Source organism: Elgaria multicarinata, chromosome 5, assembly GCF_023053635.1.
Source record: "Elgaria multicarinata webbii isolate HBS135686 ecotype San Diego chromosome 5, rElgMul1.1.pri, whole genome shotgun sequence".
NCBI classification, from domain to species: domain Eukaryota; kingdom Metazoa; phylum Chordata; class Lepidosauria; order Squamata; family Anguidae; genus Elgaria; species Elgaria multicarinata.
In genome coordinates this window covers 131,552,126-131,567,308 of record NC_086175.1, presented here as the reverse complement: position 1 = coordinate 131,567,308, position 15,183 = coordinate 131,552,126, and the positions used below count along the sequence as shown (strand labels likewise).

General features: G+C 43.3%; 1 protein-coding gene across 1 annotated transcript in view; it reads left to right on the top strand.

Moving 5' to 3' along the window:
• The window catches only part of MYO7A (myosin VIIA), a 146,783-nt gene that overhangs the window by 68,558 nt on the left and 63,042 nt on the right, over positions 1-15,183 (top strand). The window contains exons 19-20 of the mRNA XM_063127222.1: positions 7,123-7,207; positions 10,090-10,308. Coding sequence (XP_062983292.1) covers positions 7,123-7,207; positions 10,090-10,308 — 304 coding nt within the window. The remainder of the gene's footprint in view (positions 1-7,122; positions 7,208-10,089; positions 10,309-15,183) is intronic.

The window sequence follows — 15,183 nt, the reverse complement described above, 5'->3', positions numbered from 1 at the left end:
AATGGGCTTCTGCCGGGTCTTGCCTGATCTCTGAGAGTCAGGGCTCCTGTTCATCTTGGCCGCTAGTCCCCTCCCTCCGGATCTGTTGGCGCTTGCTCTTCCCCTTCATCCTCTGATGTTGAGGACTCTGGAGGCGGCATGACAAACACACCCACGTCTGGCTCATGGGATGCTCACCCCGTCGCAGCCCACCTCTGCTCACCGGACCACATGAGCTTCTTTTGAGGCCCGATGAGCGCTTGGCAGCTGTCTGCCCTCGCTGCCGAAGTTGTGCACTTCTCCCTGCTGCATCAGTGGCGACCACCGTTGGCACAGAGGGTGCGATTGCGCAATTTCCAGATCCTCCACGGTGCGCACAATGGAGGCTCCGAAAATTTCGGCAGCGAAGGCGGACAGCAGCCTTATGCTTGTTAGGCTGAGCCGAGCCTAAAGGAAACTTGCGCGGCCCAATGAGCTGGGGTGAACAGCAGCACCAACAGTTGCGCCCGACTGGGTCCGAGGTAGTGGATGCAGGGGAGTCCATTAAGAAAAAAGCAGTGCCATGCTGGATCATAGAATCATAGAATCATAGAATCATAGAATAGCAGAGTTGGGAGGGGCCTACAAGGCCATCAAGTCCAACCCCCTGCTCAATGCAGGAATCCACCCTAAAGCATCCCTGACAGATTGCTGTCCAGCTGCCTCTTGAAGGCCTCTAGTGTGGGAGAGCCCACCACCTCCCTAGGTAACTGATTCCATTGTCGTACTGCTCTAACAGTCAGGAAGTTTTTCCTGATGTCCAGCTGGAATCTGGCTTCACGTAACTTGAGCCCGTTATTCCAAGGGTCCATCTAGTCCAGACCAAGGGTCCATCTAGTCCAGCATTCTGTTCACACAGTGGCCAACCAGCCATCGGCCAGGGACCAACAAGCCAGGACACGGTGCAACAGCACCCTCCCACCCATGTTCCCCAGCAACTGGTGCACACAGGCTTACTGCTTCGAATACTGGAGATAGTACACAACCGTTGATAGGCTTTGCCTCCAGGAGTTTATCCAACCCCCTTTTAAAGCCATCCAGATTGTATTCCCGGGCTCAGCTGGGCTCTTGCGACATCCCCAGCTACAACTTCCATCTTCCCTGACCATTGGCCTGCCCCTGGATTCACGCTGCCTAAATTGCAGACAGACATACCGTATTTCTTCGATTGTAAGACGCCATCGATTATAAGACACACACTAATTTCAGTACCACCAACAGAAAAAGAAAAACACCCTAAGACACACCCGCGATTCTAAGATGCAGGGCATTTTTAGAGATGTTTATATGGGGGGAAAAGTGCGTCTTAGAATCGAAGAAATAGGGTAGGTAAAATCCAGAAGGCTTCATCCCAGAGCAGAGGAAGAGGCAGGAAACAATGAATGACGGCTTACAGGCACCATCTCCCACGATAGCACCACTGCCCAGCAAGCCAGCTTTCAGGTTACATATTAAAATCGCATACACGATGTGGAAGAAACAAGTGATTAACTAACGTACAGAGCATGTTGTGAGAGAGTGTTTTGGAAGTCTGAAAGGGAAGTTAACTTTAACCTGATTCAGTCATCTGACAGCAGGCCGTTTCTGGCAGAGTTCAGGGAAACAGGAGTCAAACAAGAAACAAGTTACATTCTCGAGCAAGGAGGCCAAACAATGCTTTCTGCTGACTAGCCTCTTTGCATATTCTCTCAAGGATGTAGTGAAAGCCCTCGATTCTTTAACAAGCCGGAAGGCCGGTTTTACGAGGAAAGACCTTCCACAATCACAGGCGTTTCAGTGCAGGATCAAGGCTTTGGTTTATTCTCAGCATTGTCTTCAGCTCAAGGGAAATTTGATTAGGCCTTGTGTGTTTGACAGAGGCCTTGCGTGTTTGACAGAGGCTTCAGCCTCATGTGAGTCTTTTTTGACTAACGGCAACAACAAAGGCTTTAGGTCAGATTGAAGTCAGGAAGTCACAGACTTTTAATATTAAATCTAATATGAATATATGGCACAGGGTTACGTATGCAGATCCATGCTCTATCCACATGCATTTGATACCCGTGTGTTTCCACACTCTTTGGGAGTCTCTACATTAAACAAAAAGCCTGCAAAAAAACCCGCCTCCTTACTGTGGCTTTCTGCTTTCGGGTTCTTTGCGGTATTATGATGAGCTTCTTTATATGGCAGACACTTGGTTTGAATTGAGGGAGCCCCTCCCTCCCTCTGTGGCACGTGTGCTAAGGAGGGAGGGAAGCCTTGTATTCGTTGCTTAACTTGTTGCTTAACTTGTAAGAACATAAGAACTGCCCAGATGCTGGATCAGACCAAGGGTCCATCTAGTCCAGCACTCTGTTCACACAGGGGCCAACCAGCCGTCGTCCAGGAATGAACAAGCAGGACATGGTGCAACAGCACCCTCCCACCCATGTTCCCCAGCAACTGGGGCACACAGGCTTACTGCTTCGAATACTGGAGATAACACACAACCCTCAGGGCTAGTTGCCATTGATAACCTTTGCCTCCATGGCTTGGGACCGCAATACCTGACGGAATGCCTCTCCCGACATGAACCTACCCGTACATTGCGCTCAACATCTAAGGTCCTCCTCCGAGTGTCTACTCCAAGGGAAGCTCGGAGGATAGCAACAAGGGAGAGGGCCTTCTCGGTGGTGACCCCCCCCCCAACTGTGGAATGATCTCCCCGACGAGGCTCGCCTGGCGCCAACATTGTTATCTTTTCGGCGCCAGGTCAAGACTTTTCTCTTCTCCCAGGTATTTTTAACAGCATTTAACAACGTTAAGTTTGTTTTTAATGGACCCCAGAATTGTTGTTTTTAAATGGATACTGTTGTTTTTAAACGGTTGTTTTTATGTTTCTGATGGTTTTTAAATTTTGTATACTTTTTAATGCTTACCATTTTTAACTGTTGTAAACTGCCCAGAGAGCTTCGGTTGTGGGGCGGTATATAAATAATAATAATAATAATAATAATAATAATAATAATAATAATAATAATAATAATAATATCAACAACAACAACAACTTATTCAACCCCCTTTTAAAGCCATCCAAATTGGTGGCCATCACTACATCTTGTGGTAATGAGTTCCATAATTTAACTCTGCGCTGTGTGAAGAAGTACTTTCTTTTATTTGTCCTGGATCTCCCACCCATCAGCTTCATGGGACGACCCCATTGGGTTCTAGAATTTTGAGAGAGGGAGGAAAATGTCTCCCTCTCTACATTCTCCACACCAGGCATAATTTTGTACACTTCTATCATGCCTCCCCTTAGTCTCCTTTTTTCCAAGCTAAACAAATCCCAGTTGATGTAACCTTCCCTCATAGGGGACAGTTGCCAACAGTACAAAACTTGTGCTGTGCTGTTTCCTCCCATACACCAGGAAAGCCAGGACTTACTTCTGAGTAGATATTATTTATTTATTTCATTTCATTTCTGTACTGCCCAATAGCCAAAGCTCTTTGGGCGGTTCACAAAAATCATAGAATCATAGAATCATAGAATAGCAGAGTTGGAAGGGGCCTACAAGGCCATCGAGTCCAACCCCCTGCTCAATGCAGGAATCCACCCTAAAGCATCCCTGACAGATAGTTGTCCAGCTGCCTCTTGGAGGCCTCTAGCGTGGGAGAGCCCACAACCTCCCTAGGTAGCTGATTCCATTGTCGCACTGCTCTAACAGTCAGGAAGTTTTTCCTGATGTCCAGCCGGAATCTGGCTTCCTTTAACTTGAGCCCGTTATTCCGTGTCCTGCACTCTGGGAGGATCGAGAAGAGATCCTGGCCCTCCTCTGTGTGACAACCTTTTAAGGATTTGAAGAGTGCTATCATGTCTCCCCTCAATCTTCTCTTCTCCAGGCTAAACATGCCCAGTTCTTTCAGTCTCTCTTCATAGGGCTTTGTTTCTAGACCTCTGATCATCCTGGTTGCCCTCTTCTGAACACGCTCCAGCTTGTCTGCGTCCTTCTTGAATTGTGGAGCCCAGAACTGAACGCAATACTCTAGATGAGGCCTAACCAGGGCCGAATAGAGAGGAACCAGTACCTCACGTGATTTGGAAGCTATACTTCTATTAATGCAGCCCCAAATAGCATTTGCCTTTCTTGCAGCCATATCGCACTGTTGGCTCATATTCAGCTTGTGATCTATAAGCATAAAATACAGTACGAAAGCTTAAAACCACAATACAAAAGTGCAGGCAGAATAAAACCACACAGCAATGCAGAGATTTAAAGTACAGATTTAAAATGCATATTAAAAACAGCAGTGTTAAAAGTCTAGGATAGCAAATTGCCACGATATGGGGAAAATAAAAAAGGGTTTCACCTGGCACCAGAAAGAGTACAACGTAGGTGCCAGGTAAACCTCTCTAGGAGCTCTCTAGATGTAAGATTGTGCTATAAGTCTGCAAACCTCGGCACACTTACTTGGGAGTAAGCCCCAAATAACACTACTTTTGAGCAGACATAAGATTTATTTATTTATTTATTTATTTATTACACTTATATACCGCCCCCATAGCCAGGGCTCTCTGGGCGGTTTACAGAAATTCTAAAATTAAGATAAAAACGAGTATACAAAATTTAAAATTCTAAAACACAGAACAAACACACATAAAGCATTAAAAACTGTTAAAAAACTAAACATGTGGGTGATTAAGATGTGCCGCCATATGCCTGGGCAAAGAGGAAAGTCTTAACCTGGTGCCGGAAAGATAGCAGCGTTGGCGCCAGGCGAGCCTCGTCAGGGAGATCGTTCCATAGTCTGGGGGCCACCACCGAAAAGGCCCTGACCTCGGCACACTTACTTGGGAGTAAGCCCTGTTGAACTTAAACGGGTGCTCTTGTTGCAGTGGGGGATCAGATCTGTTGCCCTTTGCTGCAGGGAGGCATTAGTAGTAGTACTGGCATTTTAACCTCTTCTCTCTCTGATCGCAGACACAGAAAGTCCTTCCTCTGCAAGTTCATAGCACAACACCAGCTTTACACACTGCCAATTTCACACCGTTACGGGTTTATTCCAGTTTACCTCTGATCTTTTTGAAAACAGGGTAAGGGGTGGGGGGGGAGAGCAGGAGACGTCCTGACTGTTGACGATGTCATGTAACCAAGCCGAAAACTTCCATGAGTGGCCAGTCACGAACGTGCTATTAATCGGTCGTTTAGAGATGCCCTTTACGCCTGGGGTGCACGACCTCTTTTAGCTGGAATTCCACTTTGGAGACGCTATCAGAGGGCTACCTTCTAGTTGCCAATAGACTGAAAGGCAGAGCCAAAAAATATCTAAAATGCCAGCGTATTTTAGCTTAAAGCTCTTACTGCTAGTAACTAAGTTTTAGAAGAAGCATTTCGAATCTCTTAGAATTGAGAAAAAAACGGCACAAAACCTGGGAAAACATCAAACGATATGTCTTTGCGGGAAGTGGGTGGGGCCAGGGAAAGGGGGTGTGTCTTTCTGGGGAACTCTGGAGGGCCAAATTTGGCCCTCAAAGGCTGAGGTTCTGCACCCATGTTTTATATCCTAATAGGATCATTGCCAGAAGCCTTTCTCCAGTTCTCCCCTTCTTCTGAAGTTAGTTGCATGGTGACTGGAGAGGGCCTTTTAAATGGTGGCACTCTTCATGTGACACACATGAACTTAATTGCCCAGGCCTTTTGGTGTACCGTCCTTATGATTACAGAAGCCAACCTGGAAGTTGCCAATGAATAAATACAACTTCAAGTGTACGCTTAAATCATCTCGGTGTGCACTGAAAAAGACAAGTGATGTGTGAATTGGTCTGATGTGTGGGGGGATAGATAAAAGGGGATTTGGGGTGTATTGTGTGTCCTTGTGAGCCAATGCAGGAATTATTGGAATAGACATTTGCTTCTTCTTTTCTATGATAAGGAAAAACACATCTTACGATTTTTTGGCCACAGAGGAGAAGCAATTACTGCTAGATCTTGTAAAATGTCATTGATTTCCCTTTTATTTTGCTCTTCTTTTTATCACTTTGTTATTGTTTTAGATTTTATTGTCATTACCTGAAAATGTTTTGCATTGAAGGGCAGGATATAAAACCATAAAATCTATCAATTTTAAATAATGTGCTGCTTGTGCTCCCATGATCTGTCATTTTCAGACTGCTTTTACCTGCGTTATCTGCTTTTGTTTTAACTCTTTTATAGTACTACCGTTTTTAAATTTGTGTTTATTGATGTCTGTAATTTTTAAATTGTGTAAGCCCCTACAAAAACTGTTTCTACACCAGAAAGGTGGGACATATTTTGTTTTCAAATAAATAAAAAACTCAAACTCTTTCAATCCTACCTCATTTGGGGAAAAATAACTATGGGGAATAAAGGTTGCTCCATGGTTATCTTCCTTTCTGATGAAACAACTGGGCTTTGCAACAAAATGTTGCAGTGTCAGCTGTTGGTGTTCAGGATTCCAGCCACCCCATTCCATCCCCCAAGCCCTAATGTTCCATTTGCCCCCTTCCCCCCAAAGACACACACATATATGGAAAGGAGGGCTCCTGTATCTTTAACAGTTGCATAGAAAAGGGAATTTCAGTAGGTGTTATTTGTATGCATGCAGCACCTGGTGAAATGTCCTCTTCATCCCAACAGTTAAAGCTGCGGGAGCCCTGCCTAGTGTGACCAGAATCAAAACAGGGCAGGGCTCCCACAGCTTTAACTGTTGGGATGAAGAGGGCATTTCACCGGGTGCTGCATGCATACAAATGACACCTGTTGAAATGCCCTTTTCTATACAACTGTTAAACATACAGGAGCCCTGTCCATATGGTCACCCTAATTTCCATTGATTTGCATTTGCGCTAATACACATTAGAGCTAACACTGTTCTGCATATCTTACTGCGTATCTTACTAATGTGAATTAGTGGTAATGTGCCAATAGAACAAAATTCTTGTTTAAAAGTAGACGACGGAATGAAACACCCCTGAAATCTGGAAAACATAGACGGAACAGGTTTAAGAAAATCCATGCATCCCTAAGCCTGAACATCAGAAACAGAGGGAATGCAGAATAAATGAGAAATAGAGACAGCGGATAGAGAACTAAAAGGATTAGGAACTTCTTCTTTTTCCCTTTCCAGGTCCAATTTCCTGAAAGTGAGGAATGCCGCTCTGATGATTCAACGAAACTGGAGGGGGCATAATTGTCGAAGAAACTATGGTGCTGTAAGTATGCTTGGGAAAGACATGAATTGCTTACAGCTGGCTGGCTGTGGATCTTCAAGGTCTTAGCCATCACCTGCTACAAGTGGAGGCTGGGGGCTCTGATGTCAGTGGGGCAGTGAATCCGCTCCGGCTTTCAGTCAGAACTCTGAGCAAAACTGAGGCCATAGTTAGACGGGGCTTTATCCTGGGCTGAATGAACAACAGAATGAAATTTAATAAGGATCAATGCCAAGTTCTACATTTAGGAAATAGAAACCAAATGCACAGTTACAAGATGGGGGATACTTGGCTCAGCAATACTACAAACGAGAAGGATCTGGAAATTGTTGTAGATCGCAAGCTGAATATGAGCCAACAGTGCGATATGGCTGCAAGAAAGGCCAATGCTATTTTGGGCGGCATTAATAGAAGTATAGCTTCCAAATCACGTGAGGTACTGGTTCCTCTCTATTCAGCCCTGGTTAGGCCTCATCTAGAGTATTGCGTCCAGTTCTGGGCTCCACAATTCAAGAGGGACGCAGACAAGCTGGAGTGTGTTCAGAGGAGGGCAACCAGGATGATCAGGGGTCTGGAAACAAAGCCCTATGAAGAGAGACTGAAAGAACTAGGCATGTTTAGCCTGGAGAAGAGAAGATTGAGGGGAGACATGATAGCACTCTTCAAATATTTAAAAGGTTGTCACACAGAGGAGGGCCAGGATCTCTTCTCGATCCTCCCAGAGTGCAGGACACGGAATAACGGGCTCAAGTTACAGGAAGCCAGATTCCAGCTGGACATCAGGAAAAACTTCCTGACTGTTAGAGCAGTACGACAATGGAATCAGTTACCTAGGGAGGTTGTGGGCTCTCCCACACTGGAGGCCTTCAAGAGGCAGCTGGACAAGCATCTGTCAGGGATGCTTTAGGGTGGATTCCTGCATTGAGCAGGGGATTGGACTCGATGGCCTTGTAGACCCCTTCCAACTCTGCTATTCTATGATTCTATGATCCCCAGGATCATCCCTGTGCATCCACATGACGCACAGGGGATCCCAGGATCAGGGAGGGATGACCCTTCCCTTGACCCGGGATCTCGCCCTCCCCTTTGACCCCACTTTTTTTCGCGGTCCCTGGTGCCGCGGGTTGACCGTGCTCCGCGCAATTCCTCGCGAGGAGCCGAGAGCCGCGCATGGGGCGCAGCATTCCTCAGGAGAACTGTGCCCATCGGGGGTAGGGTGGGGGGAGTGGGGAAAGTAATTTAAATTTTAAAAAGTACTTGCCTTTTGCGCACAAGTGTTCATGCACTGCTGGCCCTTTAATCCAAAAAAAATGGCAAGCGCAACGCCTCTCCTTCATCGCACATCGCGTGTAAACAGAGGAGGGATCTCGCATTAAACACAACACAAGATCTTCCCTTCTCCCTCACGGTCTAACAGGTAGGTCTAGCTAAGGCCTGAGAGCCACAAAAAATCATCTCGCAGCCTGTGTGTTTGCCGTCCTTAACGCATGGCTTCCAGATTTTAAAATCCCATGCGCTGAGAACATAGATACATAGGCACGGTGGCGGCATTTCCGTGTGCGTATACGTGAAACTGTCCCGGTTGTGTACCGCTAGGGTGACCATATTTGGGAAACCAAAAAAGAGGACACCTAGTGTGTGTGTGGGGAAGCAGCTTTCTGAGTCCTGCAGAAAGTACGTTATTTCCCCGCCACCTTAAAGAACCCGATTGGAGTGGAGGAGGGGAAAGGATTTCATTCTGCACCACCACCATCCACTCCAATTGGGGCCTTTTCTATAATGTCCACGAATGACCCACTTTCCCCTTTAAGACCTCAACTGGAGCTCGGGGTGGGGGAATGATGTGCCTCAAGAAAGCATATCATTCCCTCCTGCCATGCTAATGGCAGCCTTAAAGGGGAAGGTGTGTCATTCCAGGACATTATTGAAAATTATAGAAAATCCCTCTGACACCATGGAAAGAACAAAAACCAGGACAAATCCAGGGAAATCCTGACAGTTGGTCACCCTATGTACCGCAGAAGTGGGCAACTGGTGGCCGTCCAAATGTTTTGGCCTACAACTCCCATCTAGCCTTTCGCTATGCTGGCTAGACTTGAAGGACATTGTAGGCCAAAACCTCTGGAGGGCCACAGGTTGCTCACCCTTGATACAGGAAGTGGGGGTTGGGTTTGGGGGCGGGAGGGGGTCAGATTGTAAAGGCAACTGCAGCTGCCTTTACTGCAGCTTCTGTCCCCAAATGCTTTTCTCTAAGCCTGAGTCACTTCCAGTGTAAAATCCCCAGTTGGGAGAAATGTGCCTGCAGAGAGATAAACCCCCAAAGTGGAGGGGGTTCTGCACGCCACACTCCTGTGAGTGCGTGTGTGTGCCACCTTTTGCTTTTAACATTGGAACCCACCACCTTCCTCATTCTACAATTTTGGGGCAGTTCCATATGTAAACACATAGAACTACCACAAAACTACTAGAATAAGTTTGCTTTAATCACTCGGTACAGCATAGACCTGGGCCCTGCAAGCACTCGGTACAGCATAGACCTGGGCCCTGCAAGCACTCGGTACAGCATAGACCTGGGCCCTGCAAGCACTCGGTACAGCATAGACCTGGGCCCTGCAAGCACTCGGTACAGCATAGACCTGGGCCCTGCAAGCACTCGGTACAGCATAGACCTGGGCCCTGCAAGCACTCGGTACAGCATAGGTCCAGACAACACCACTGCCTGCACATTAAATGTCAAAAGTCCAACAACCCGGTGGTCAGAATCCAAACTCTACTGCCTGGCGACGCCTTTGTTAAGATGCATTCAAGCTTTCGTCGACTGTGGCTCTCGGATTTCGTGCTTGGCAAGGGGTGACTCTCTTCCTTAATCCCGTTTCCTCTCCCAGATGAGAATCGGCTTCCTGAGGCTGCAGGCCCTCTACCGCTCCCGCAAGCTCCACAAGCAGTACCACATGGCTCGCAAGTGCATCATTGAGTTCCAGGCGAGATGCCGGGGCTTCCTGGTGCGCCAAGCTTTCCGCCACCGGCTCTGGGCCGTCTTCACCATCCAGGCCTACGCCAGGGGGATGATCGCGCGCCGCCTCTACAAGCGCTTGAAGGGAGAGGTAAGCGTCCCCTGCATTCCCCCGCAAGGGCAAAGGAGATTGGAGTTAAAATTGGCTTTAATTCAGGAGCGCAGGGTAGGAATGGGGGGGGGAAATCTGGTCTTGGGGGTCTCGTTGGTTTTGCAAGCAGAGTTGCAGACTTTCCCCCAAAATCTGGGAACTTCCTTGGCTTTGTTTGGGTGTTTTGTTTTGGTTTTGCTTCAATTTCTTTCTTTCTTTCTTTATTACATTTTTATACCGCCCAATCAGGGCCGGTGCCAGACTATTTTGCGCCCTAGGCAAGGTGAGCTACTTTCACACACATACACACACACACACACACACACAAAATGCCAACTTTGATTTTTTTTTTTTATTAAATTTTTATTCATTTTCAACACTATATAAACATAGATAAACATTACCAAAATATAACTGAAACAAAACACAATAAGAAAAAGAAAAACATCAAATATCTGCTGCATACATATTGAATGATTGTTGAGTACAAATATCAAAAACTATTACATATACCTTATCATACTACAACATCTTCGTTCTTAACATAAAAGTGCACCCCCCACCTCGGGATCATTCTTGAGTCCAAAATCTAATCGTTTCTTCTGCTGGTGGTTTCCCACTTCCCTTAGTAAACACAAACACTAGGAACTGTTTCCAAATTCCTTCGAACTCATTTATTTTAGTTACGCCTTTTCTCCACTTAATATTACATGTCAGTTTATCATTAATGGCTATGTCCCAGACTTCTTTGTACCATTCCTCAATAGTATATTCCCCTTGGACCTTCCAGTTCCTAGCTACCATCAGTCGTGCTGCAACCAACAAATTCGATATCAGCTCTATAGTTCCTTTTCCACACTTTATATCTTCAAATAGTGACAGCAATGCTATTTTTGGTGTTTGTTCTATTTTCATTCCCACTATTTCTTCAATTTCTGAGAACACCATCTTCCATAATCTTTGTACATATTTGCATTGCCACCACATATGTAAATACGTTCCTTTTTCCCCACAACCTCTCCAACAATTTGCTGAATGTTGATCACTTATCTTATTCAATCTAACCGGGGTTAGGTACCACCTCCATAGGATTTTAAAATAATTCTCCTTTATTCTTACTGATAAACTTCTCAACACTCTTTGTTTCCATAGTCCCTCCCAGCTCTGTCGCCCTATTTGTATCTTCAAATCTGATTCCCAAACCATTTTCTCTGTATTCTCTCTAAACTCCTTCTCTAACAATATTTTATATATTTCACTCATTAATCCTTTTGAAACTATACTCCCTCCTTTCCCTTCCTCCTTACTTACTACTAATTCTTCAAACCTCGTCATCTTTCTGCACATTCTATTATCTTTAATCCACTTTTTATTCCATTGCTCTAATTGACCATATTCTAGCCAAGATAGCTTCTTCTCCTTTAACAAATTTTCCATATCCTCTCTTGTTTTAATATCTCTTACCCAATCCTTTAATCTTATTTTATTTTTCTCTTTTAATATTTTACATAATCTACCCTTTAGATCCTCTGGGAAATTCTTTAACATTATTATCGGTGCTAAGGGAGAGTTGCTCGGAAGCAGCTTCCCTTTAAATTTACTCCAAATTTCCCATTGAGTCCTCAGGAGTGGATTATCTATACTTCCAACCCACTTTCTTCCTCCGTCTTTAAAAAAAACATTCTCCAAATTCATCTCTACCTTATTTATGGTTTTTTCTTCCATCCAATATAAATCTCCTACTCCCATAATTGCTTCTACAACATGTCTTAATCTATTTGCTACGTAGTATAATTTTATGTTTGGGAGACCCATTCCCCCCTTTTTTTGGCTTAGGTACCAATTATTTTTATTCACTCTTGCTCTCTTTTCTCCATTACAATATTTATTAATAATATTTTGCCAACTTTTTATCTCGGTTTCTGATATTTTTATAGGTAACATTCTAAATACAAAATTAATTTTAGCTAATATCTTCATTTTTATTAAGGCTATTCTTCCGAACCAAGATAAATTTAATTTTTTATATTTCTCCAATTTCTCTAATACCTCTTTCTTTAACCTCGTTAAATTTTCCTTTTCAAGATTCTCTAAATTTTTTGTAATTTTAATTCCCAAATATTTAATCTCATTCTTAACTTTCAATTCCATTCCCTTAAATTCCCAATCCTTTTCTTCCTTCTTGGTATAGTTAAACAACATCATCTCTGATTTAGACCAATTTATTTTTAACCCTGTAATTTCCTCAAATTCCCTCAACTGATATTTAATTCTTTCTAACTTTCTTAATGGATTCTTAATGGTCAATAAAGTGTCATCCGCAAACATGTTTAACTTTATTTCCCTTACCTCTCCAATTCCTTCTAACTCTTCATCCTCCCTTAGTGCCTTCGCCAAAACTTCCATAACCATTACAAACAGGACCGGCGAGAGCGGACATCCTTGTCTTGTTCCTCTGGCTAGTCGTATCTTTTCAGTAAGTCCGTCATTTACCACCACTACCGCCGTATTTTGGGAATATAGCTGTTCTATTACATTTTTAAATTTATTTCCAAATCCCAATTTATCTATAATACTCTTTAGTGCCTGCCAGCTCACACAATCAAAAGCTTTAAAAATATCTAATGCCATAATACCTGCCTTAATATTTGCTTTTTTTATTACATTTATTACATTTAAAACTCTACCCACTAAATTATGCATATGCCTTCCTACCACAAACCCACATTGATCTGCTCCTATATATTCTGCCAAAAATTTATTTAGCCGTTTGGCCATAATAGATGTAAAAATTTTAGCATCCTGATTTATTAAAGAAATAGGTCTATAAGAATCGGGATTAGTCAAATCTTTATCTGGTTTTGGGATCAGAATTATCACTGAATGTTCCCATGATTCAGGTATCTTCTCTCCTGATAATATCCTATTATAAAGTTCCATTAATTTTGGAACTAAACAGTCTTTGAAGACCTTATAATATTCTGGACCCAAACCATCTGCTCCCGGTGATTTACCAACTTTTAACTTATCAATAACCTCTTCAACTTCTCTTTGAGTTATTACTGACTCCATTAACTCCTTATATTCTAATTTTATTCCCTTCTTTATAAACCTTCCAATATACTCCTCCACCTTTTCTTGTTGACTTTCTTTACCCTTATACAATTCCTGATAGAATTCCTGAAAAATTTTTATTTTAGCTTTCATTGCATGACAATAATTCCCTCGGCTATCTTTCAACGTTTCTATCCCATTCCTCCCTTTTTCTTTTTGTGTGAGCTTGGCAAGCAACCTCGAGTTCTTATCACTGTTTTCAAAATATTCCCTTTTCATATACATTAAATTCTTTTGAATCTCTTCTATATTTAAATTTTCTAATTGTTTCTTCTTAGCTTGTATTTCCACTAATTTATATTTATCTTTAACTCGCCAATATCTTTCCTCCAAGTTTTTAATTTCTATCTCTAACTTTTCCTGTTCTGCACGTTGTTGTCTTTTTAAACTACATGTTTCTCTAATACAGATTCCTCTTGCTACAGCCTTCATGGTGTCCCAAATGACTGACCCAGCTGTTCCTCCTTTTTCATTAATTTCCCATGACTCCGACAGTTCCTTCCGAATTTTATCTACTATTTTATTATATTTCAATATCTTTGTATTCAGCTTCCATCTATATGCCTCTTTATAATCTTTCTTAACTGTAAATTCTAGACTTAACAAGGCATGATCAGTTACTTTTATTACCCCCATTTCCATTTTACAAATCCTCGTTGCAAAATCTTTTGAAACAAATATATAATCTATCCTGGAGTATGTATGATGAACTGGGGAAAAGTATGAAAATCCAGGCCTATTCCCGTTAAGTAAACGCCACGAATCTAAATAATCATTTTCTTTTACTAATTTATTCAATATAGTCATATTGTTCCTCTTTTCAGCATTAGTGGGATTTGACCTGTCCCGTTTATTATCCATAACCATATTAAAATCCCCAGCTAATATAGCATACCCCTCCTTAAATTCTTCTATTTCTTTAAACAACTTTATAAAAAACTCTCTATGCCTCTCATTTGGGGCATAAACATTAATCAAAGTATAGACCTTTCCCTCAATTTTACCTTTTAACATAAGATATCTGCCCTTATCATCCTTTTTTACTTCTTCTAATATAAACCCACTTTTTTTTGAAATCAAAGTGGCCACTCCATTTTTTTTCGATGTCCCTAATGACTTTTCATAATAGGCTAACCACTTTAATTTTATCATATTCGAATTCTCGGAGCCTTGGTGTGTCTCTTGGACCATTATAATATCTGATCCCTCTTTATTAAGCATTTGTTCTATTCTCTTCCTTTTCACGACTGCCCCCAAACCTTTAACATTGAGTGTTGATACCTTTATCTTTTTATCCATAATCACCCTTTTGAAATCTCTTCCGATCCCTTGTGCTCAGCAGTTCAAACTTGCTTACATAAAAAAACAAACTCCATACATAAAACCCCCACCCTCCTACCCCAATCCCTCCTCTCCTACCTTCCCCCCCTCCCCACCCCCCCACTCTAATCCCCCCCCATATCCCCGTGAGTCTAGTACTCCAGCCATCTACTTTAAAGGGGGGGGGAGGCAGTGCTGCGCCTGGCCGGCAGGTTTCTATATTAGCATTTCTATTTGCAATTATCTCCAAACATAATTAACAATTCTCTTACTCTCCAGATGTCCCAGCCTCATTCCCTCCCCCACCCACTCCAGCCCCATTTGCTTCCCCATCCAGACCCAGCCTCTTCAGCAATTCTTTACCTTGATCCAATGAGGTTACTCTGTGTTCCCTCCTCCCATATGTAAATCTTAAGAAAACCGGGTAACCCCATGCGTATG